The sequence below is a fragment of a genome, unplaced genomic scaffold (genome assembly GCF_019419815.1).
Source record: "Pyrus x bretschneideri cultivar Hongxiangsu unplaced genomic scaffold, Pyrus_bretschneideri_v1 Contig17, whole genome shotgun sequence".
In the NCBI taxonomy this organism is placed as follows: domain Eukaryota; kingdom Viridiplantae; phylum Streptophyta; class Magnoliopsida; order Rosales; family Rosaceae; genus Pyrus; species Pyrus x bretschneideri.
Genome location: NW_025999468.1, coordinates 4,211,008 through 4,231,031, shown reverse-complemented (window position 1 = coordinate 4,231,031; position 20,024 = coordinate 4,211,008). Strand labels below are relative to the sequence as shown.

Genomic DNA, 20,024 nt, shown 5'->3' with positions numbered 1-20,024 from the left:
AAAATAGTTTAACGATGCGAAATCAAAAGGAATACGGATGCTTTTGTCCGGAACGCAGTGGATTGAAAAAAGATCATTACTACTGTAGTAATCGACCGCTTGTGGGATGTCGAATTCCGATTAGGACCGGAATCAATCCAAATTTCACCAGAAATGCGTGACTTTGACAATACGGCACCACTTTGACGTCTATAAAGCGGCAGAAGATACAAAACGTTAGGACCGTTGAAGCGCGCCGTTCCTCCCTCCCACTCTCACACTCTCTCTCTCTATCTGCTCGAATTTGAATCGCTAAAAGATGAGGATTTCAGAATCAACGGAGTGGGAAGTCGGAATCACGGATCGTTTTCCGTGTCCCTCTGTCAAATTCCACGATACCTGAGCATCCAATTCTAAATTCTCTCCCACCTTTTCTTCTTTTATTAATATTATTCTCCAAAATTCAAAACCCACACAAAAATCTCCGTAATTTCGCGGATTTTTTTAGGCTCTCATTGCTTCAACCTGAGCCGCCGCCATGGCCGCCGCCGGTAACCGCCCTTCCGGCTCATCACAGGCTCCAGCTCCTCCTCCTCCTCCTCGTCTCCACCAGTTTGATCTCATTGACCGCATGCAACTTCAGGTAATTAATTAAACTCAATTAACTAATAATTAATTACTCTTTTCTGATATCTTGGCGCTTTTTATGGTAGATTAATGTCTCGGGTTCTTCGAAAGGACGCAATGCAAGACTTGAATTTCAGCTCAGCAACTGCCCCAGCACTTGGGTTCTTCACTGGGGTTGCATTCTCCGTGGAAACAAGTAAATTTACCACCACCCCCTTTTTTTTATGTTAATATATCTGTGTGTGTTTGTGTGGAATATGCAATTTTGGTAATCATATACAGGAACTGGTTCGTTCCCGCTGATCGCTCTTCCGGTTCACAAGCTTACAAGCAAGGCGCATTGCAGACACAATTCACTAAGGTCTTAAAAACCTCATTTTTCTATCTTTGTGACCGTATATACATTTCTACAATATGTAGAAAGTTCTACACCACCTGCTATATAGGATTAAACTTGAATTTAATGTTTGTAACTTTGTACTCATGCTCGCAGTCTCGCGGTCAAATTTCAAATCAATTCAGTATCTATATAGATTCATCTTAACCTGTCCATAATATTTTTGTTGTACAGTTTATGAATTGACCCTTGTAGTTTGAATTGTTGTCTGTATATGTTGGACTGTCTTGTTTGATAAATGTTGTTATTTGAGCGGATAAAGAATTTTATCTAATGGAAAATGATGCTAGAAGTTTCCAGTTTTAAACTGTTGTTGATGGGTTGTACCCTATATGTGTGTTTGTGTGCAAGACTATGTAGTTTTCTTACATTTAGTTCTCATGTTAAGTTGCAGAAAGGAGAATTGTATTTGTTAACCATTGAGTTGCGGGACCCCAACGTACATGCTATTGAATTTGTACTTAAAGATGGCAGTCGCGAGAGATGGTTTGGTTTCTTTCTCCTGTTGCACTTGGTTACTTGCTTCGTCTAGCCAAACTCATGCCTAGATGCTAAGGAAATGTTTATATGTGTTTGGTAGGTTGAAAATGAATCACGGGAACTTCCGTGTAGAAATCCCTGAGACTGATCCAACTACTTTAAGTCCCGCAATACCAAAAGAGCTGATTGAACAGAAAAGCAAGGGCAGGCCCATGAGCTCGCCACAACAAGAAAAGGTTATACATTTCTTTCATCGGCAAGTTCTTGCCTTGTGAACTTAAATTATATTGATTCAGTCTATGACTCTATCCTATGACATTCTCTATGTCCATTTTTGAATTGATAGACTCCCATTCTGTTGTACCTATGTGTGTTGTACATGTGCTTTAGTATGGAAGTTGCTGAAGGTATACCTTTCTGTTGTATTCTCGTTAGGGATCTCGTTTTTTCCTTCTTTAGAAACTTTCGTCATATTGTTACTTTGGATTTCTCATGTAGGAAGATTACAAGGATACTTTAATAGGGCTACAAAGTCAGATATCAAAGGGAATATCCTTTAATGAGTTGCAGCATAGTTTTTCAACCTCCAGTCCTAGAAGAATGGTTGATAATGGAGAGAAACTGAGGAGTGGTATGCCATACTCGTACAAAAGGAAACATAATGTTGAGCAGTGGTTGCAAAAGCATTCAACAGCACCTGCCAAAAACGCTAGTATGCCAAATTCAGCTCTCGTGGATCTTGTAGAAAAATCTATGGGAGGAGACAATGTGGTCTCACGGATAACTTATCAAATTGGCAACTATGACATAGTGGTTAGTTTTCTTCTATTTCAACCCTTAATTTGTATCAACTAGAATCATTCTGTAATGTAAGTTCCGTAACCTTATGCCATGCTTAGCATTGAAGTAGAACAGTAAACGAAATACATCAGATTGCATGATTACATTCATTTAGCTCAGTCTGATTTTCTGAGAAATTTTGATATGATTGGCACTTATCAATATCAAGTTATTTGATTATTGACCGTTTGATTTCGATCAACGTTATCTGGTCAAATATTTCAGTCCACTATGATTCTAGTCCTTGCATGTGAGAAACCAGCAAAGTAAGACCATGTGGATCCCGTGTGAACCCCAGATACATGGAGGATTTAAGTTGGTGAAATTCATAAAGAATACTTTAGAGAAGTGAAAAGAAAAGAATAAAAACTTCATTTTGACTTTCATTCTATCTTTGGTGGGTTGTAGGTCCTTTCAAAAATGGATAGGGGTGACTTTCACATATTGGTTGCTACAAATATGAGAGGTGATACAGTTCTTCACTGGGGTGTTTCCAAATGTTCCCCCGGGGATTGGTTGGTGAGTTTATGTTTTCAGGCTTAGTAAGATGCAATCTACTAGATAATTAAACTTCTATATGTTTGCAAGGTATGAATGGTACTTCACCTTATGTCCAGCTTTTGTTATGTCTTGCAGGCTCCTCCACCAGAGATATTGCCTAAAAAATCAAATTTAGTTCCTGGAGCATGTCAGACTTATTTTACAGAAATATCAACTGGAAAGGGTTCCTTTCAGGTATGCAAATCAACAAGGGGTGTATTCTGTGATATAGATTTTGACTTTCTTTTTGTTTTCAACTAAATCATTGTTTAACCAATCTACCTTCAACCATAAAAAAAAGATTGTAGATATTAATCTTCAGCAAAGCAATTTGGTGGGTATCCAATTTGTGATATGGTCTGGTGGGTCTTCTTGGATAAAAAACAACGGAGCAAACTTCTTTGTAGGCGTGAGTCGCGTGACACCAGTGACTTCTACTGCAAAGGTAATCAAATGTGATTTGTACTGAGAATTAGGACTCCTTTTATGAGCCCTTGCCAATTAACTAAACGAATAATAATATAATAGCTGTTTCCCATAATGGCATTGGTTGCTAGCGTGCATGAATTAAAATATATACTCATACCGATTTAGCTGCTTAAATTTTTTATATTTATATGATTTAGACATGAGCTGCGATTCCCTGGGATAGCATTTGCGGATTATGCCTTATTGATGAACCTCCTAGTTCCAAACAATCTTGTGTATATGCCTGTCTTGTCCAGAGTCCAGATGATTGTTATAGCCATATGAGCTCTATCCCTGTTTCAATGGAGCTTAGCATTCTTTCTTTAAACTGAATCACTTTTTATTTTCATTTTTTTGAGATTTTTTAAGATAGGGTTTTTGTTTTCTTTTTGTCCCCTTTTTTGTACTAATGCTGTCATGTGATTATTTATCTTGCAATATGAATGAGACATAGTCTAGCTGGTAAGGAGACATTTGAAGTTCAAATCCTCACCCTTTGTGTTGTTAGTTTTCATTAGAAATTTTGTTCCAAGTGACGGCTGCACAAAGTTCACTGTTGACCAAAAAAATAAAAATATAATTTTCACCAAGTCATTTATAATGCACTACGCAGTTTTCAGACTAGTGTTGTAACTATGGTTAAGACTAATACTACACCTTGTATGCAGGCTAGTGGGAATGGCGATGGAATCTGCAAATGGTTACTTGATGAAATATCTCGAAGAGAAAAGGAGGCCGAGAGATCGTTGATGCACAGGTAATGCCAAGATATGGTATATATAATCAATTAAGTTATAACTAATATGCATGCATGGAGGAACCTTGATGCTCATTATCATTGGGCCAGTTATTAGTTTCTTTTTGTGTCACCTAGATGGGCATAAGAATTGCTTAATATGATAATAATGTGAAGTTGCTCTTATAAGATGGGAAAATTGTCTTCAGCTTCATTCTTTCATCAAAACTATACTAATTTGACACAGATTCAATATTGCAACGGAACTCACAGAACGCTGCAAAAGTGAAGGGGAGTTCGGGCTTGTTGGTATATTGGTATGGTTGAGGTTCATGTCATGCAGGCATTTAACATGGAACAAGAACTACAATGTGAAACCTCGGTAACTTCCATACTGTAGATTTAATAAATTATTTTCCTGATGAAAGGTGACTCCACATGGGTTTTTGTTATCGTCCTATGTCAAATTATTTTTATTTTCTCTACACAGTAGTTATAAAGGACTTTCTGGCCCACTGTTGGCATTTTAAGCTTCTGGTTATTTGAGTACTTATTATTGCATCCGTTTCCATCAGTATGAATGATCCATCTGCACGTAATGTACTAAGAAGGGACCTGACAAAGCCTTCTCTATTTGGTTTCAGTTTTCCTCTTATAATTGGGACATTTCATTGACAGACAGCTTTTTACTTGTGTTTTTAGTTGCCCCCTTCTGTCCTGCCTTGTTATTCCTTGTTTGCACTGTAGAGACTTTTGTTTCTTATGTGATTAGGCCAAGCTTTTGAATGACCATGCGAGTATGGCGCACATCTTCAACCAGAGACATGCACTGACTTATTTGCAATATATCTGCAGTGAAATTAGTGAAGCTCAGGATAGGTTTACCAATCTGCTACAAAGAATATATTTAAACCAGCCTAATGATCGGGAAATTGTGAGATTACTAATGACACATGTTGGTCGTGGAGGTCAGGGAGATGTTGGACAGAGAATTAGAGATGAAATACTTGTGATTCAGGTATTTAAAATTTATTTGGTGCATATAAATGTGTGTATATATTATATAGTTCATATTGCATCACCTCTGAGTATAATGTGCACATTTTCCACCATCAGAGAAATAATGACTGTAAGGGTGGCATGATGGAGGAATGGCACCAAAAGTTGCACAATAATAGTAGCCCAGATGATGTGATAATTTGTGAGGTATGGTAATTTATCGATTTTTTGTTTTCGTTTGTGCAGTATCTTACCCAGAGCTGATTGGGCATCAACATCGTTTTAGGTTATTGGATATTGGTTCAACTGGTGTGGCATGTAGTGTTTTATGTAACTGAAAAATGCTCAAATGTTTTTCGGTTTCACATGATATATTCTTCCTGTTTTGTAACAGGCGCTCTTAAATTTCATCAAGTCTGGTTTTAGAGTTGATGTTTATTGGAAAACATTAAATGCCAATGGTCTCACAAAAGATAAACTTGCAAGTTATGACCGCCCAATTGTGTCAGAGCCGGATTTCAGGGCTGATACTAAGGAGGGACTCATCCGTGACCTCACAGCATACTTGAAGACATTAAAGGTAAGAATGCAATCTAAACAGTAAATAGGAGCTATCATATTTTACTGATGCCATCTAGCTGAGTTTCAGTTGACATTTGTTAGTACTAAGTAGGGATTAGATGGAAGTTTATCATCCAATATGCATGTTAGGTGCTGGTCTATTGTGTGCTACAGATATAGGGAAAGTGCACATATACTGAGAAAAGGGTTTCCTTCTTAGTAAACTGAAATGCCTATCCTTAAAGATGTGAATTCATGAACCTTCTACAATAAATTGTACTTTATAAGTAAAGTTTTACTTAAATGGTGATCTCAAAGCTTTGGTATAAGGCTGACCCAGGATGTGGTATGTTGCCGTACAAGTTTGGCATGTGGGCTTCCCAAAATTTAGTCTCAAAATGAAAGAAAGTAGAGCAGATAGATGAAATGAAAAACTAATATGTTTGATTACAGTCTCCTTGATTATTGACTTTCATGGCATTTTGTTTTATGATGGATTGCAACGGATAGCTCCTTATAATGTTGGCGCTCTTCAAATTAACTGCACCTGAAGTTTTCTTTAGCTTTTAGTTGCTTTTATATTTCATTCCTCTAACATATTAACTATAGGAGAATGCTTATGTGTTTTCCACTTCTTATTCGTATTATCATCATGCCCACAGGCTGTTCATTCAGGTGCTGACCTTGAATCAGCTATTGAAGTTTTGGTTCCCTCAAATGAGGTAAGATCACTGATTATTGAACGTCCCTTTCAACGCTATTAAATGTTGGTTCTTTTGGCTAATAAGTGATACGCCTTTTCTGTTTTGACCTTCAGAGTCGTAATTTCTCAAGCATGGTTGGAGTTAATTATGTTTGTGATTTGTCACCTAGGTTGCAGGTAACTTAATTGTTGTATTTGAAGTCAACTTATGCATTGAAATTTTTAATGTGATACGACTGGTTTTCCTATGTGACTGCTATCAAATAACAGGAGTGCCTGAACTTTGTCAAAGCACATGTTGGTGATGAAGACATTGTTCCACTAATGGAGGTCGTTCTGTTTTACAAACTTTCAAATTTTGATGTCTTATATTGGAATATCATTGTGAAGTTTGGATTTGTGTTTTCAGAAGTTACTAGAATCTCGAATTGAGCTACGCCCTGTTCTAATCACCAACCACAGAAGATTGAAAGATATACTCTTCCTTGATATTGCTTTGGATTCAGCTGTCAGAACAACCATGGAGAGGGGACTGAAAAATCTGAACTCTGGACACCCACCAGTAAGTGGTAAACTATGTTTCATGTATACTCTCTGCTTACCTCAAAAATTATAATCATGTAGATAACAGTTATGCAACAAAACATGTTCATGCTTCTGTTCCGTGCAACTAAAAACAGGAGATTATGTTCTTCATTTCCTTGGTGCTCGAAAATTTATGTCTGTCAACGGTTGACAATGAAGACCTCATTTACTGTACCAAGGTATCTCTCTTTGAACATGAATTTAAGTTTCGACTGCCTTTCTGGTTGATTCATGTAGAGAATGACAAAAAGAGGACCTTGTAGTTAGTGGTTTTGCTTCTCTAATGTATTTCCAACCTCTTGCAATCAATCATTTAGATATTTCATCCTCTTTTTAGTTTTGATGTTAATGGAGTTCAGTTCTCCATCTTGGTGTTTTGTTCTTGTCACAGGACTGGTACCGTACCTGCGAATTGTACAAACCCAATGATGGTCAGTGGGCTTTACAAACAAAGGCCATTCTTGATAGATTACAATTAGTACTTGCTGAGAGGTCTCAGTGTTACCAGAAGAAGATCCAGCCCAGTGCAAAATATCTTGGCAATTTGCTTGGTGTTCAGAAATCGCCGGTATGATATTGGTGTCTGACTTTGGCATCCTTGGTGGACAACCTGTGAACTTTTATTTAATATCTTTTTCCTGATTTCCAGATCGATACTTTCTCTGAGGAGTTAATAAGGGCTGGATCAGCAGCTATTCTGTCTACCCTCATTAATCGCTTTAACCCCATTCTTAGAAAAGCTGCAAACTTGGGCAGGTAAGATTAAGTTGAGGATTACTCCATGCTCAAGTGTAAAATTCTGTCTATGAGTCTGAGTTTATTGCTATAGGTTCACCTTAATCTGCTCCCATTACTTTGCCTTAAAAACTTGCCTTGATATTTTGGTCATTCTCTTCCTTGTCGTTTGTTGTGCCTTGCAGTTGGCAGATTATCAGCCCAGTAGAAGTGTCAGGATTCTTACATTCTGTTAGTGAGCTCATTAGTATTCAGAACAAAGTCTATAAAAAGCCAACCGTTTTAATTGCAACTAGAGTAACGGGAGAAGAGGAGATTCCAGATGGAGTTGTTGCTGTTCTGACACCTGATTTACCAGATGTTTTATCTCATGTCTCTATAAGAGCAAGAAATGACAAGGCATGTAACCTTTCATCTTTATTTATCAATTCCCAAATAACCAAACTGTAGTGCATGCATTTGATAGGATGTGAAAACAATATCGTAGTTTGTGTAAACCAACACATTTATTAACTAGAGTAGAGCATGCTGCAGGTATGCTTTGCCACATGCTTTGATCCGAATATTATCAGAGATCTCAAGTTGAAGGAAGGCAAACCAATATCAATACAAGTGAAGTCGGCAAATATTATTATCAGGTTGGTCACTGGAGTGGTTGTTTCTGTGTTAGAAGTTATGTGCTTCTTTACTTTGCAAATTCACCCTTTTTTGTTTTACTTGCAGTCACATCAGTAGCTCCAATCTTTCTTACAAGTCATTTGCCACTCAGTCCTCCAATCATCCAGGATTAACGCTAAAAAAGAAGGCCTTCTGTGGTAAATATGCTGTCTCAATTCAGGAGTTCACTAGTGAGGTGGTATGTCCTTGGGATAACTTTTTTCTCCATCTAATTCTCTTTTTGTTCATCATGTTGCTCTAGCATAGACTGTTTAATAAATATCTTACAGATTATGATATGTTCTTAATTGCTTGTATCGCACGGAGAAGCCATTTCAAGTTATATGTAGATTACAAAAACTGCGGTGGCATCATAATAATTGAAACATAATTATGATGAAACATATACTTTCAAAAGTATTAGCTATTCTACTAACATTTAATCACCTTTTAATCCGTTTTCTAAATGTAGTCCAAGAAATTAGAATGCAACAAAGTATTGTACGAATCTCTTCATTCTCTTATATTTCCCCTTGGCCAATGAATCTCTTGGTTCTTGCAACTGTTTATAGCAATGATTCTGTCTGACATTTACATACCACAAACTTTCTTTTGTACTTGAAGTTTCAAGTTATTTCTGTTGAATCTTGAATGGGTAATACAAGCATAAAGCATTCATGTTATCTGATGATTTTCTATTGCATAGGTTGGTGCAAAATCTTTCAATATAAAAGTTTTGAGAGAAAGGGTGCCAACATGGATTAAAATTCCAATGTCAGTAGCCATACCGTTTGGAGCCTTTGAGAAAGTCCTACTGGAAGATGTTAATAAGGTATTTTCTCAAAAGTGATCAATTTGTTAAACACTTAATTCTGATTGCAGACATTTTTGAAATGTCCATTGTCACATTCTTCTTTCTTCTGTTCAAGAGGCATCATTTTAGCTTAATTTGGTGGTGACCCTAACATATGCACAAGGCTCAAAATAGTGGCTGCTTGATTATGCGAAGTTGGGAGCACATAACTTCTTACCAGGAAAAGATATATTAAAAGCACACAACTTCTTCACTAATTCAAATCGACTGAAAAAACAAAAATGTTTATAGGCTAGCATTAGTCATCACATATATTTTTGATTCATTCTTAAGTTTCATATTCATGTCTGATATCAAGCCGTTTTTATAATTGGTTGCCTATCCTTTTTGGAAGATATTTCCTAAACCTATTATGATTTACATTTTAAAGTCTATATAATGTACCACAATCACATTGTAGGCATCATAACCACAACTATTCACATACCTGAAAACAAAAGGGCTGATTCTAATGTTGTGATCAAGGTGTTTTTGAGTATTCTCGACCTCATATTATGCTCTCTTCAGGTCCCTCCTTGAATCTTAAGTGGAAAAGGTCTATCAAAATGGGGAGTTTTCCTAAGAGACATTCCTTGCGGGTTTCTGCTTTTCTTGCCCGTTGGTTGCTAGAGCCTATTGTCATAAATTTAATGTGAATGCATGTTGCATTGTAAACTACCATCTTTTTTTTTTAAGAAGAAACAATAAAATTTTATTAAAACAATAACAAGAATTACAAAAGAGTGGATAAGAAATCCACCATCTAGCAAAACTAGCTATGACATCTCAGGTAGGGCTATTATTTACAAGTAACCAAAGCTGAACCAAATTCATTTTCCTGCTGCTAACACATCCCTCACTATATGAGAAAGAGAATAATCCCTGAACTCATTCAAAACTGATGCCCAAAGGGCTGCCCAGTATCTTACGCTACTCCATAGTTCTTCTACCCCCACTCCCGTATAATCCTCAAAAACTCTTCGATTGCGGTCCAACCAAATGTTCAAAAAACTGCCAACATCAAACAACCCCTCATAGCTTTAGCTTTCCTCCCCTTTCCTAAAGCCTCCAAGTTGGTGCTTAGAATCTTGAAACAACCCTTTGGAATAACCCAACTAGCTCCAACTTCCTTGAACAATTTCCACCACAACTGAATTGAGTAAGAACAATGGAGAAAAACATGATAACTCCTCTCCTCCTCAGATCTAATCAAGCTTACATTTTTTTGTAAAGCTTGTGCACTCCTTTTTCTTTGTTCCCCTTGCCATTGTGTGCAGCAGCTACTGAAGGGTAGGGGAATCTCATTAATTTATTTGCCTCGTGTATTTTTACTGTCTTGTGTGTTTGTGTGTGCGTGTGCATGTGCATGTGCATGTGCATACATAGACGAAGAAGGATGAGCCTAGTTTAAAAGTCCATATTTGCAAGAGCTTCAGTTATTGTTATTGTAGGGATTATTTAAAAAAAAAAAAAAAAACCCTGAAACAAGTTTTCACATTTCTTGAGTGGATATGGAATGAAGATGGGTCTTGTTACTTTCTAAATCTGAACATTGTAAGGTTGCATCAGTCATTTATTCAATCATAATTTCATTCGAGTTCACAGTTTTAATTTATCTCATATATTTCATTTGTTAAATGAAAAGAAAAAATAAAATAAAACAAAATTAACTGTTAATTTTTCACTCTTTTGCAGGATATAGCAAATAAGATTTCCTCATTTTACAAATGTGTAAAGAGCGGAGACCTCTCAAAACTTCAAGCAATACGAGACACTATTCTACAAATGAATGCTCCTATTTCATTGGTACCTCAACTATCTTCTAGATTTGTATTGATAACTTAGTTGGCATTCCTACGTATTGTCTAGTTTTCACACTGGTCTGATGCCTGGTAAATGTTTCTGCCTGCTGCATGTCAAGTCCATAGGGAAGTTGCTAACATTGAAATATAACTGTAGAGATGTAAAGCTACACTGTAAGTTTTCCAGATATCATTTCTTCGAATGAATCTTAACTATTAGTCTATTTTAAACTTTTTTCCACTTGGTCCTTTAATTTTCAGAGAATATGCCCAAATATTACAAGAAAAAAAATGGAAGAGTGATATATCGTTTAACATAGAAATTGGCCAACAACCCTAGCTGGGCCCTTCTTAGAGAAGCTATAAACTCTTGACTTAGGTTTCTTTGGATTTTATTCAAATTAGGGTATTCAGTGGCTGTTTGCTCAGCTATTCCAGGTAGGGTTTATTTTTTAGTCTGGATGAATCGATGCGTCCTTATCCTTGCTTCTTGATTACCCTCTGGATCCATGAGTCCGCAACTAATTTGATGCTCTCTTAAAGTCCTTCATCACACTTCGCACTGTGTCATTAGTGAGCTGCAACCTTGTTGCTTATTTTTCACAGATAATAGATGGTATCATCACGTTGTTCTAACATCTATATCACTAGAGCCCCTCTCTCTTTGTATTGGATCTCTTGTAACCTTTATTATTTTCTTCGAGTGGGTGGATTATACAGATGTTTATGTATGTTTTTATTTTTTTTTATGTTTCAACCTAATTATTTACTCTTTCATTTTACCTTTTGGCAGATCCATGAGCTTAAGAGCAAAATGAAAAGTTCAGGAATACCTTGGCCTGGTGATGAAGGTGGCGAGAGGTGGACTCGTGCTTGGCAAGCAATAAAGAAGGTATCAATTTCAATCATGTGCTTTGTGCTGGTCCATCGAGTTTACGTGATTTGATCTTTTGCAGATGTAAATCTTAGTGCATCGATGTAGGAAGTCTCAAGTCTGTATGTTAGATGTCTATCTCATTCTTTTTGGGGCATTTCGTTTGCAAAATACAGTCTGGTACTTTCTAGTAACTTGGGCAGGATCTACTTTTGAAAACCAAATAAAGAGTATTCATTTTTTATAATTGCAATCACTATCATTAAAAGAACTATAAAGGCTCTTGCACTTTGTATAACTAGGGTTGTAGCAAAGTCCTTAGTATATATGAGAAGGTATTTTAGAAATGCTGCAAAACTTTCAGATTACTGTGACTTGAGAACCATCTCAAATTGCCAATTGCTGATATAAAGACGTATTCTTCTTGCTTATTCTCAACAGGTTTGGGCTTCAAAGTGGAATGAAAGAGCATTTCTTAGTTGTAGGAAAGCTAACTTAGATCATGAAAATATATGCATGGCTGTACTGATTCAAGAAATTATTTGCGCTGATTATGCTTTTGTAATTCACACGAAGAATCCCCTATCAGGGGATACCTCAGAGATATATACAGAGGTATGCATTGTCTACGAGTTTCAAATTTCTCTGTCACTCTCTCTCTCTCTCACACACACACACACACACACACACACACAGAGTTGGATGTACTGGAATCTAAATCAATAAAAATGTTGTTCTCATTCAATTTATATGCAAATACAGATAGTTAAGGGCTTGGGAGAGACTTTGGTGGGTGCATATCCCGGACGTGCCTTGAGCTTCATTACCAAAAAATCAAATCTAAATTCTCCTGTTGTAAGCCCAATTCTTAACTTTTTTACATGAAAATTTTGAGCTTGTTTTATTAATTATTAACTTTATCCAGGTTACAGGAGAGAAGTTATGTAAATGGTAGTTGTTATGAAACTTTACATCTTGAACATGAATCTGACTGTCAGGTTACTGGTTATCCAAGCAAGCCAATAGGATTATATAGCAAGCAGTCTATCATATTCAGATCAGACTCAAATGCCGAGGACCTGGAAGGATATGCAGGTGCTGGGCTTTATGACAGGTTTGTGCTGAACTTGAATTTTGTAGTAAGATGTACAACAAAGAGTACCCTTTTTCATCTTCTTTACTCTACGACCAGATGAGAAAGCATCAGAAACTCGCCTACTTTTTAGATGTTTTACCAAGATTTTCGAAGACTAGAAAACCCTAAGGATGTAGAAAGGTCTGGTATGGTGCTGTTTTTGTAGCCATTCAATCTACATGTTCTTGAAACGGGCAGTCATTACTCATTAGCTTATCAGGCAGATGGAATGGTCAAATCCGTATATAGTCTAGTTTTCTAGGTAGATACTGTTCTGTTCAAAAGTCCCTTTGTCATATGAATGTTTCATCAAAACGGGTTTTGTTGAAAAGGATTCATTACTATTTGCCTTTCTACAGAGTGACCGCCAATTCGGCCATTTCATCATTTTGTATTCGCATAGTAAAAATGCATTTTGCGTTCTACATAGAACCCATGATCGATTCCAACCGCTTAGTGTGTTTACATCTCTGTTGCCCCATGCTCTTCCCGTATAATGTGTCTTTGAACTTGTTGCAGTGTGATCATGGATAAGGAGGAGAAGATTGTATTGGATTACTCGAGAGATCGCTTGATTATTGATAGACCCTTCCAAGTCTCAGTCTTGTCGAGAATTGCAGAGGCGGGAAGGATAGTAGAAGGCATTTACGGTCATCCTCAGGACATTGAAGGGGTGGTAAAAGATGGAGTGATCTATGTGGTTCAGTCAAGGCCACAAATCTAGGGTTCTTAACCAGACTTGATTTTCAAATTTTATTTATGCTGAAACCATTACATTCTGAATGTAGATGAAAGGGCAAACTTATGATCCTACTGTCACCAACTAAAATAAAATTGACGTTCCTTTGGATTTTCAGGCTTTTTTGGGTATTGTTTTGAAACAGAATCACATTGCTTTGTCGAACGGACGGAGAAAATTAGTGTGGAAATCATCTACCTTAAAGAAAATTAAAATGTTAAAGTGGTAGATTGGAAACATAACAAGAATAATAGTGCAAGGCCTTGTTTGCTTGGTGGATTGGTCCTCTCATCATATTTCCTCCTTCCAAAACATACTTTACTTGCTTACTTGTTCGAGTAAGAGGCCTGAACCATAGATATATGATAGTTCCGAATAAAAGTTATTTAGAAAGATCTTTTGTTTTGTGGTAGCCTACTCTGGTTCTCTTACGAAACAATTGGAAAAAGATGGAGCGCAAATAATGACGTCCCTAAAAGAAAATAAAACATTTCAATGGTAGATTTGGAAAACCAAAAAAAAAGAGTGCAAATGGAGAATTGAGTGTGAAATTCACCTCCCTTTTTACACAAGGGTTGATGAAGCATCATCTCTTTAAGTAGTAGCATAGGAAGCCTTCTTTAATCTTATATGCTGCAATTTTTTCAAGACACAAATGATTAGGAGCATTTACCTTTGCAATTGACATTATGTTTTTATCTCGCTCCACTTGAATATACCAGTTGTAAATTGTAACAAAACAAACACTAATCCCAAAATATCGATCCATGATTAGGATCGATGTGCTCTTAATCTTATTATACAACAACAAAAACAAAGTCTTTTTCTACTAAATGGGGTAGGCCATATGAATTCTGGAACGTCATAACGCTGGATTTTGCGCCAAGTCTTCCACTCTTAATGTTAGTATAATGTACTCAAATTTCCTATGCTTCTTTGGACATTGAGAAGAATGATTGGATGTTGAAAGAAGAGCAGGAGCTCCTGATGTATTGAACAAGTGCCCAATCACCATTGCACACCTGCCCAAAAAAATTAAAGAATTAAAACTTAAAACCAACATCACCCCACTTGTTCTAACACTTGTCGATTTTTAATTGGGTTTTTAGCAGGAGCTCCAACTCTCCTTTCCGCAGCAAGTCATTGTTCTTACTTTAATCAATCATACATACATTGTGTTCCAGTGGTGAAACATAAAAAAAAAAAATAATAATAATAATAATAAAATAATAATAATTTTAATTAATTATTGAACAACTAAGTTTTTTGTTTGAATTGTATTAACTATTAAACAGCAGAATTATACATCTTGTGTGCGGTTTGGTTTTCCAATTGGTTGACTTTTCTATGAGTTGACCCTCCTTCCTTCCTTAAGCAGCCTGCCAATTGAGATTTTGCAGCTCTCTCCCATAACAATGAGTACCAGGACACAGCATGAAGCATCCTCCTCATCGAAACGTTGGATGCATGACGTGTTCTTGAGCTTCAGAGGCGAAGACACACGGAACGGCTTCACAGGCCACCTCTGCATGACACTGAAAGAGGCTGGAGTCAACGTGTTTATTGACAACCAGCTAAGAAGAGGGGAAGAAATAACAGCAGAACTGGTGCAGGCAATCCGAGGGTCTAGGATTTCTGTCGTCATCTTCTCAAAGAGGTATGCAGATTCAAGCTGGTGTCTTCAGGAGCTTGTGGAGATCATGGAGTGTAGGAGAAGACTTGGACAAATAGTCTTGCCAGTATTCTACGATGTAGATCCTTCACATGTCAGGAAACAGACTAGTGCTAGTTTTGCACAAGCATTTCAGAAACATGAAGAATGCTTCCATGAAGATACCGATAAGGTAGCGAGGTGGAGAGCTGCTCTTACGGAAGCTTCAAATTTGTCCGGTTGGGATCTCAAAAACACTGCAAATGGGTAATAATTCTTTAACTTATCAATCTTCTTTTACTGCTATATAATAAAACCTTAAATAAAATTTGATTCCCTAGTTCAAGATCCATCATTTTGATTCATAAAATCATTCACCTCCCGATTCAAGGATCTCTTAAGAGAGCCGAACCATTTCTTCTGACCCTTTCAAATTTGATAAATGTTGGATAAGATAGTTCTATGAATCAGATTATCATTTCCTATTTGATTCCTTTGAATTCCATAGTCGAAGTTGTGATCGGATCTATCCATTAAAGGAATCGATTCAATAAATTTCTTATGTACCCATACGTGCTATATTGGATTTGAATCAGATTTCGGATCAATCTATATTGATTGACTGCCTCCATTATGTTGTTGCTAGCAAATACCACTATTTTTTGTTTTTCTCTAATCGATCTATAGCCAGAATGTGTACTGCATAGCGAGTCTTAGTTGCGCTTCTAAATCTAATTGACAGGCATGAGGCGCAGTTTATCAGAAGAATTATTGGCGAGATCACTAAGCAACTCGATACCACGTACTTAAATGTAGCTGTCTACCAAGTGGGAATAGATTCTCGGGTGAACGAGATTAACAGCTTAGACGGGGGATCATACGATGTTCAAATGGTCGGAATTTGGGGCATGGGTGGAATGGGGAAAACATCAGTTGCAAAAGCCATCTATAACAAGTTCTACCATAGCTTTGAGTACAAATGTTTCCTTGCAAATGTTAGGGAAACTGCAAAGGAATCGAATGGCATGACGAATTTGCAAGAAAAGCTTCTTTCTGATATCTTCAAACCAACCAAGATGGAGGTTGGTGATGTTCATAGAGGTATTAATCTGATAAAAGAAAAACTTCGAAGCAGAGCGGTACTGGTCATAATTGACGATGTAGATGATGTGGACCAACTAAATGCTTTAGCTATAGCCCGGGACTCCTTTGGTCGAGGAAGTAAAATTTTTATTACAACCAGAGATCGACACCTACTGGAGCAAGTTGAAGTTAATATAATATATCTGGCTCGAAAAATGAAGGAAGAAGAAGCTCTTGAGCTCTTTAGTTGGCATGCCTTTCGAAATCCCTGTCCTAATGAAGAATACAGTGAACTGACAAGAAGTGTTCTTGGTTACTGTGGAGGTTTACCGCTTGCTCTTGAAGTTTTAGGTTCTTTTCTGTTTAAAAGAAGCTTAAGAGATTGGACAAGCACATTGAAGAAGTTGGAAAAAATTCCTCGTTTTGAAATTCAAGAAAAGCTTAAAATAAGCTTTGATGCCCTAAGTGATGAGGATGAGAGGGAAATATTCCTTGATATATCTTGTTTCTTCATAGGAATGGAAAGGAACTATGTCACAAGGATCTTGGACGGTTGTGGGTTTTTTGCAGAAATTGGAATTAGTGTCCTCCTGCAACGATGCCTTGTAACTGTTGATGAGAAAAACAAGCTCGTGATGCATGATCTACTTCGAGACATGGGCAGAGAAATTGTGCGTGCAAAATTTCCGAACCACCCTGGCAGGTGTAGTAGATTGTGGTGCCAAGAAGATGCAATAGGTGTACTGACGGACAAATCTGTAAGTACTTGATTCCATACAATACAAGAGAATAACAACTGCAAATGTTTGTATGTAATTCATTTTTGCACATATGCACTAACCTGTTCCTTATTCACTGTTTTTTATTAGGGAACAGAAGAAATTGAAGGACTCGCTCTAAATTTGCTAAGACCAGACAAAGCTAATTTCAATATGAAAGCCTTTAAAAAGATGAAGAGTCTGAGATTGCTCCAACTTAATCGTGTACAGCTCACTGGAGAGTACAAACATCTTTCCGAAAAGTTAAGATGGATTTGCTGGCGAGGATTCCCTCTAAAGTTCATACCAAAAAAAGCATTAAATCAATTAAGAAGCCTAGTTTCTATCGACCTACGGTACAGCAACCTCAGACGGTTTTGTGAGCATTCTATGGTATACTATCATAACCTTAACCAAGCCATTGATTGTTCCTTCGAGTTTTACGCCTAGACACTCTTCCTCTTCCTTTTGATTTCAGGTGGCTTAGATTGAAATTTTAATAGATGAAAAAAATAGAAACTCATTGACAGATAACGATCAAGTTATCTATTTTGATTTTTGTTTTCTTTTGGGTTTGTCTTGCAGTTGCTCGAGAGGTTGAAGATTCTGAATCTCAGCCATTCGTACTTCCTAAAACAATTGCCAAACTTCTCAAAACTCCCAAATCTCGAGTATTTGGTACTCAAGGGCTGTAAGAGCTTGCTCGAGATTCACCACTCTGTAGGATGTCTTGAAAGACTTGCTTTGGTAAATCTCAAAGACTGCGTAATGCTCAAGGATCTTCCAAAGAGTTTCTATAAGTTGAAACACGTTGAAACTCTTGTTCTTTCTGGCTGTTCAAGATTTCAAAACTTGGTTGCGGATATAGGAGAGATGGTATCATTGACAACTCTTCTTATAGATAACACGGCCATAGAAGAATTACCATATTCTTCCATAGCACGGTTGAAGAACCTGACACGTTTATCTCTATGTGGTCTGAAACTTATAGAACCCAACCCTTCCGTTTGGCCTTTGGTATTGACAAGAGAATATCCTCCTGAATTACATTGCTCAACTTCTTCCGAGGATATCAGGACCATCGACTTGTTTAGCAACGAATTTCATATCCTTCCGAGGAATCATAAGCGCAAGACAACAAGTGGAGATGGTGTCATTTTCCCCCCGGGAAATGATATTGCCAAGTGGTTCACAAATGTCGACAATGAGGGTGATCGAGTCTGTTTCCAAGTGCCTCAAATCACTGGTTCTAACTTAAAATTGTTGACTGTGTGCACCGTTTATTCTTCATCATTACACAAGGACGCACCTCTTAATCATTTTGCTATATTTATTACGAATCATACCAAGATCATCAGCTTCGTTGTCCGGCCAATGGATCCCTACACAATAACTTCAAATGAAGTCATTTGGCAAGGACATTTATCAAACAAGGAGCTCAGTTTGGAAGGGGGAGACTCCATTGAAGTTTATATTGTGATGGGATCTGGTTTCAGGGTGAAGAAAACGGGTGTACATCTCGTATGGGATCCCGAATTGATCAACGAAAATGTGATTGAGTTCGAGCCTATCCCATATGCTTATTTCCGTAGTGATGTGGAGTATGAGGCAGGACCGAGTCATGTCTCATTAGATGAGAATCGACCACGCGACGAGTTGTGGTACGTATGATGATCACCCCACTATTCGAAGGAGTACAGATGAACAATTGGAGCAGGGAAACAAAGATGAAGCTCTGCGGATAGAGAGGAGCTTTATACTTCAAGTTGGAGAACGGTTTGCACTACAACTTAATTTTATTTTTTATTTTACAGCTGATTTTCTGAGCTAACGGAAGACTTGGATTCATACAGTAGTCGTCACTTAATGCAATAAGACTTTGTTGTTATTGTTGTAGTAGTATTTTACAGCTGATTTTCTCGTCTACAGAACAATTTGCTTTCCACAATCAGTGGTGGGGTTTGTAGGAAATCTTTGGTGATGCAATAGAGAGAGTCCAAAGTTTATTTGGCTGCATCCACCAACTTGAAAGGGAATAAGTCATCAATTGTGGCTTCAAGTTTTAAACTTATGGGAGGGTGAACATTGATTTGGTCATAACCAAGTTCAGAATCATGTCTATCACTTAGTATTACGATTCAAAGGTAATTTTTTCCACTTGTAAGTAAAAGTTCTTGAGTTTTACTTTCGTGAATGACGAGATTGATGTCAAATTATTATATCAAACTAAATTACCATGTATAGACTTTTTGTTTGATTCTAAACTAAATTATCGATTAACCTGATTATTGGCATTTCAAAAATATTATTAAGCACTTTTGCGTAAACAACTAATATTTGTTTTCTTAATAAAGAAAGAGTTTTTGTTCTTTAACATAGCTCGTTTAAAAAAAATAAAAAATAAAAAATCACCGCAAGGTTCTGAGCTTGAATGCCTTGAGAAGAACATTACTCTAACAACTAGGTTAAGTCTAAATTATTAAAAAGGTTAACTTTTCTAGAATGTCAATGGCATTTCTTTCTTATCATTGACAAATTATTCCAAAGACTGAGACAACATGTGTGTGCGTAGAGAGAGAGAGAGAGAGAGAGAGAGAGAGAGAGAGAGAGAGAGTGCCTCAATGCACGGCAGTCTATGGCCCAAACGAAACGGAAGGCATGGAAAGAAAAAACACACACTATTCAGTAGCTCAAGGATACAATAATAATAATGATAATAATAATAATAATAACAACAACTAGCATTTGCCTATATACTTTGTGTGCATGAACATATTTTTTTAGAAAATGAGAAGGAGAGAGGGAGAGATCAAGAACGTGGA

General features: G+C 37.0%; 2 protein-coding genes across 4 annotated transcripts; both read left to right on the top strand.

Moving 5' to 3' along the window:
* Positions 1-246: 246 nt before the first annotated feature.
* Positions 247-13,827, top strand: LOC125475973 (alpha-glucan water dikinase 2). 2 transcript variants are annotated; one of them, XM_048581499.1, is made up of 31 exons: positions 247-622; positions 693-802; positions 889-967; positions 1,398-1,489; positions 1,584-1,719; positions 1,982-2,296; positions 2,732-2,842; positions 2,960-3,058; positions 3,165-3,308; positions 4,000-4,088; positions 4,315-4,449; positions 4,923-5,085; positions 5,184-5,273; positions 5,461-5,646; positions 6,290-6,349; positions 6,445-6,507; positions 6,601-6,660; positions 6,740-6,892; positions 7,011-7,094; positions 7,307-7,483; positions 7,565-7,671; positions 7,836-8,049; positions 8,185-8,288; positions 8,374-8,506; positions 9,014-9,139; positions 10,856-10,966; positions 11,756-11,854; positions 12,278-12,451; positions 12,599-12,691; positions 12,835-12,950; positions 13,491-13,827. In XM_048581499.1, exons 1-31 carry the CDS (start codon positions 518-520, stop codon positions 13,693-13,695), a joined length of 3,933 nt encoding a protein of 1,310 aa, XP_048437456.1. In that variant the 5' UTR covers positions 247-517; the 3' UTR covers positions 13,696-13,827. The 2 variants fall into 2 exon arrangements, with proteins under 2 accessions (XP_048437456.1, XP_048437455.1); XM_048581498.1 differs by having other exon boundaries at positions 1,392-1,489.
* Positions 13,828-15,058: 1,231 nt separating this feature from the next.
* LOC125475972 (disease resistance protein RPV1-like) lies at positions 15,059-19,273 on the top strand. 2 transcript variants are annotated; one of them, XR_007257323.1, is made up of 5 exons: positions 15,059-15,628; positions 16,104-17,202; positions 17,314-17,595; positions 17,788-18,978; positions 19,132-19,273. XR_007257323.1 is itself a non-coding variant. In XM_048581497.1 (4 exons), the coding sequence occupies exons 1-4, from the start codon at positions 15,126-15,128 to the stop codon at positions 18,871-18,873; spliced, it is 2,970 nt and encodes a 989-aa protein (XP_048437454.1). In that variant the 5' UTR covers positions 15,059-15,125; the 3' UTR covers positions 18,874-19,273. The 2 variants fall into 2 exon arrangements, 1 of the variants encoding a protein (XP_048437454.1); XM_048581497.1 differs by having other exon boundaries at positions 17,788-19,273.
* The last annotated feature ends 751 nt before the right edge of the window (positions 19,274-20,024 follow it).

Coding starts and splice junctions, on each gene's coding strand:
- LOC125475973 (XM_048581498.1), top strand. CDS start 518: ATGGCCGCCGCCGGTAACCGCCCTTCCGGCTCATCACAGGCTCCAGCT. Junction 3,309..3,999: donor CAGTGACTTCTACTGCAAAG/GTAATCAAATGT, acceptor CCTTGTATGCAG/GCTAGTGGGAATGGCGATGG. Junction 4,089..4,314: donor GAGAGATCGTTGATGCACAG/GTAATGCCAAGA, acceptor AATTTGACACAG/ATTCAATATTGCAACGGAAC.
- LOC125475972 (XM_048581497.1), top strand. CDS start 15,126: ATGAGTACCAGGACACAGCATGAAGCATCCTCCTCATCGAAACGTTGG. Junction 17,203..17,313: donor GTGTACTGACGGACAAATCT/GTAAGTACTTGA, acceptor GTTTTTTATTAG/GGAACAGAAGAAATTGAAGG. Junction 17,596..17,787: donor GGTTTTGTGAGCATTCTATG/GTATACTATCAT, acceptor TTTGTCTTGCAG/TTGCTCGAGAGGTTGAAGAT.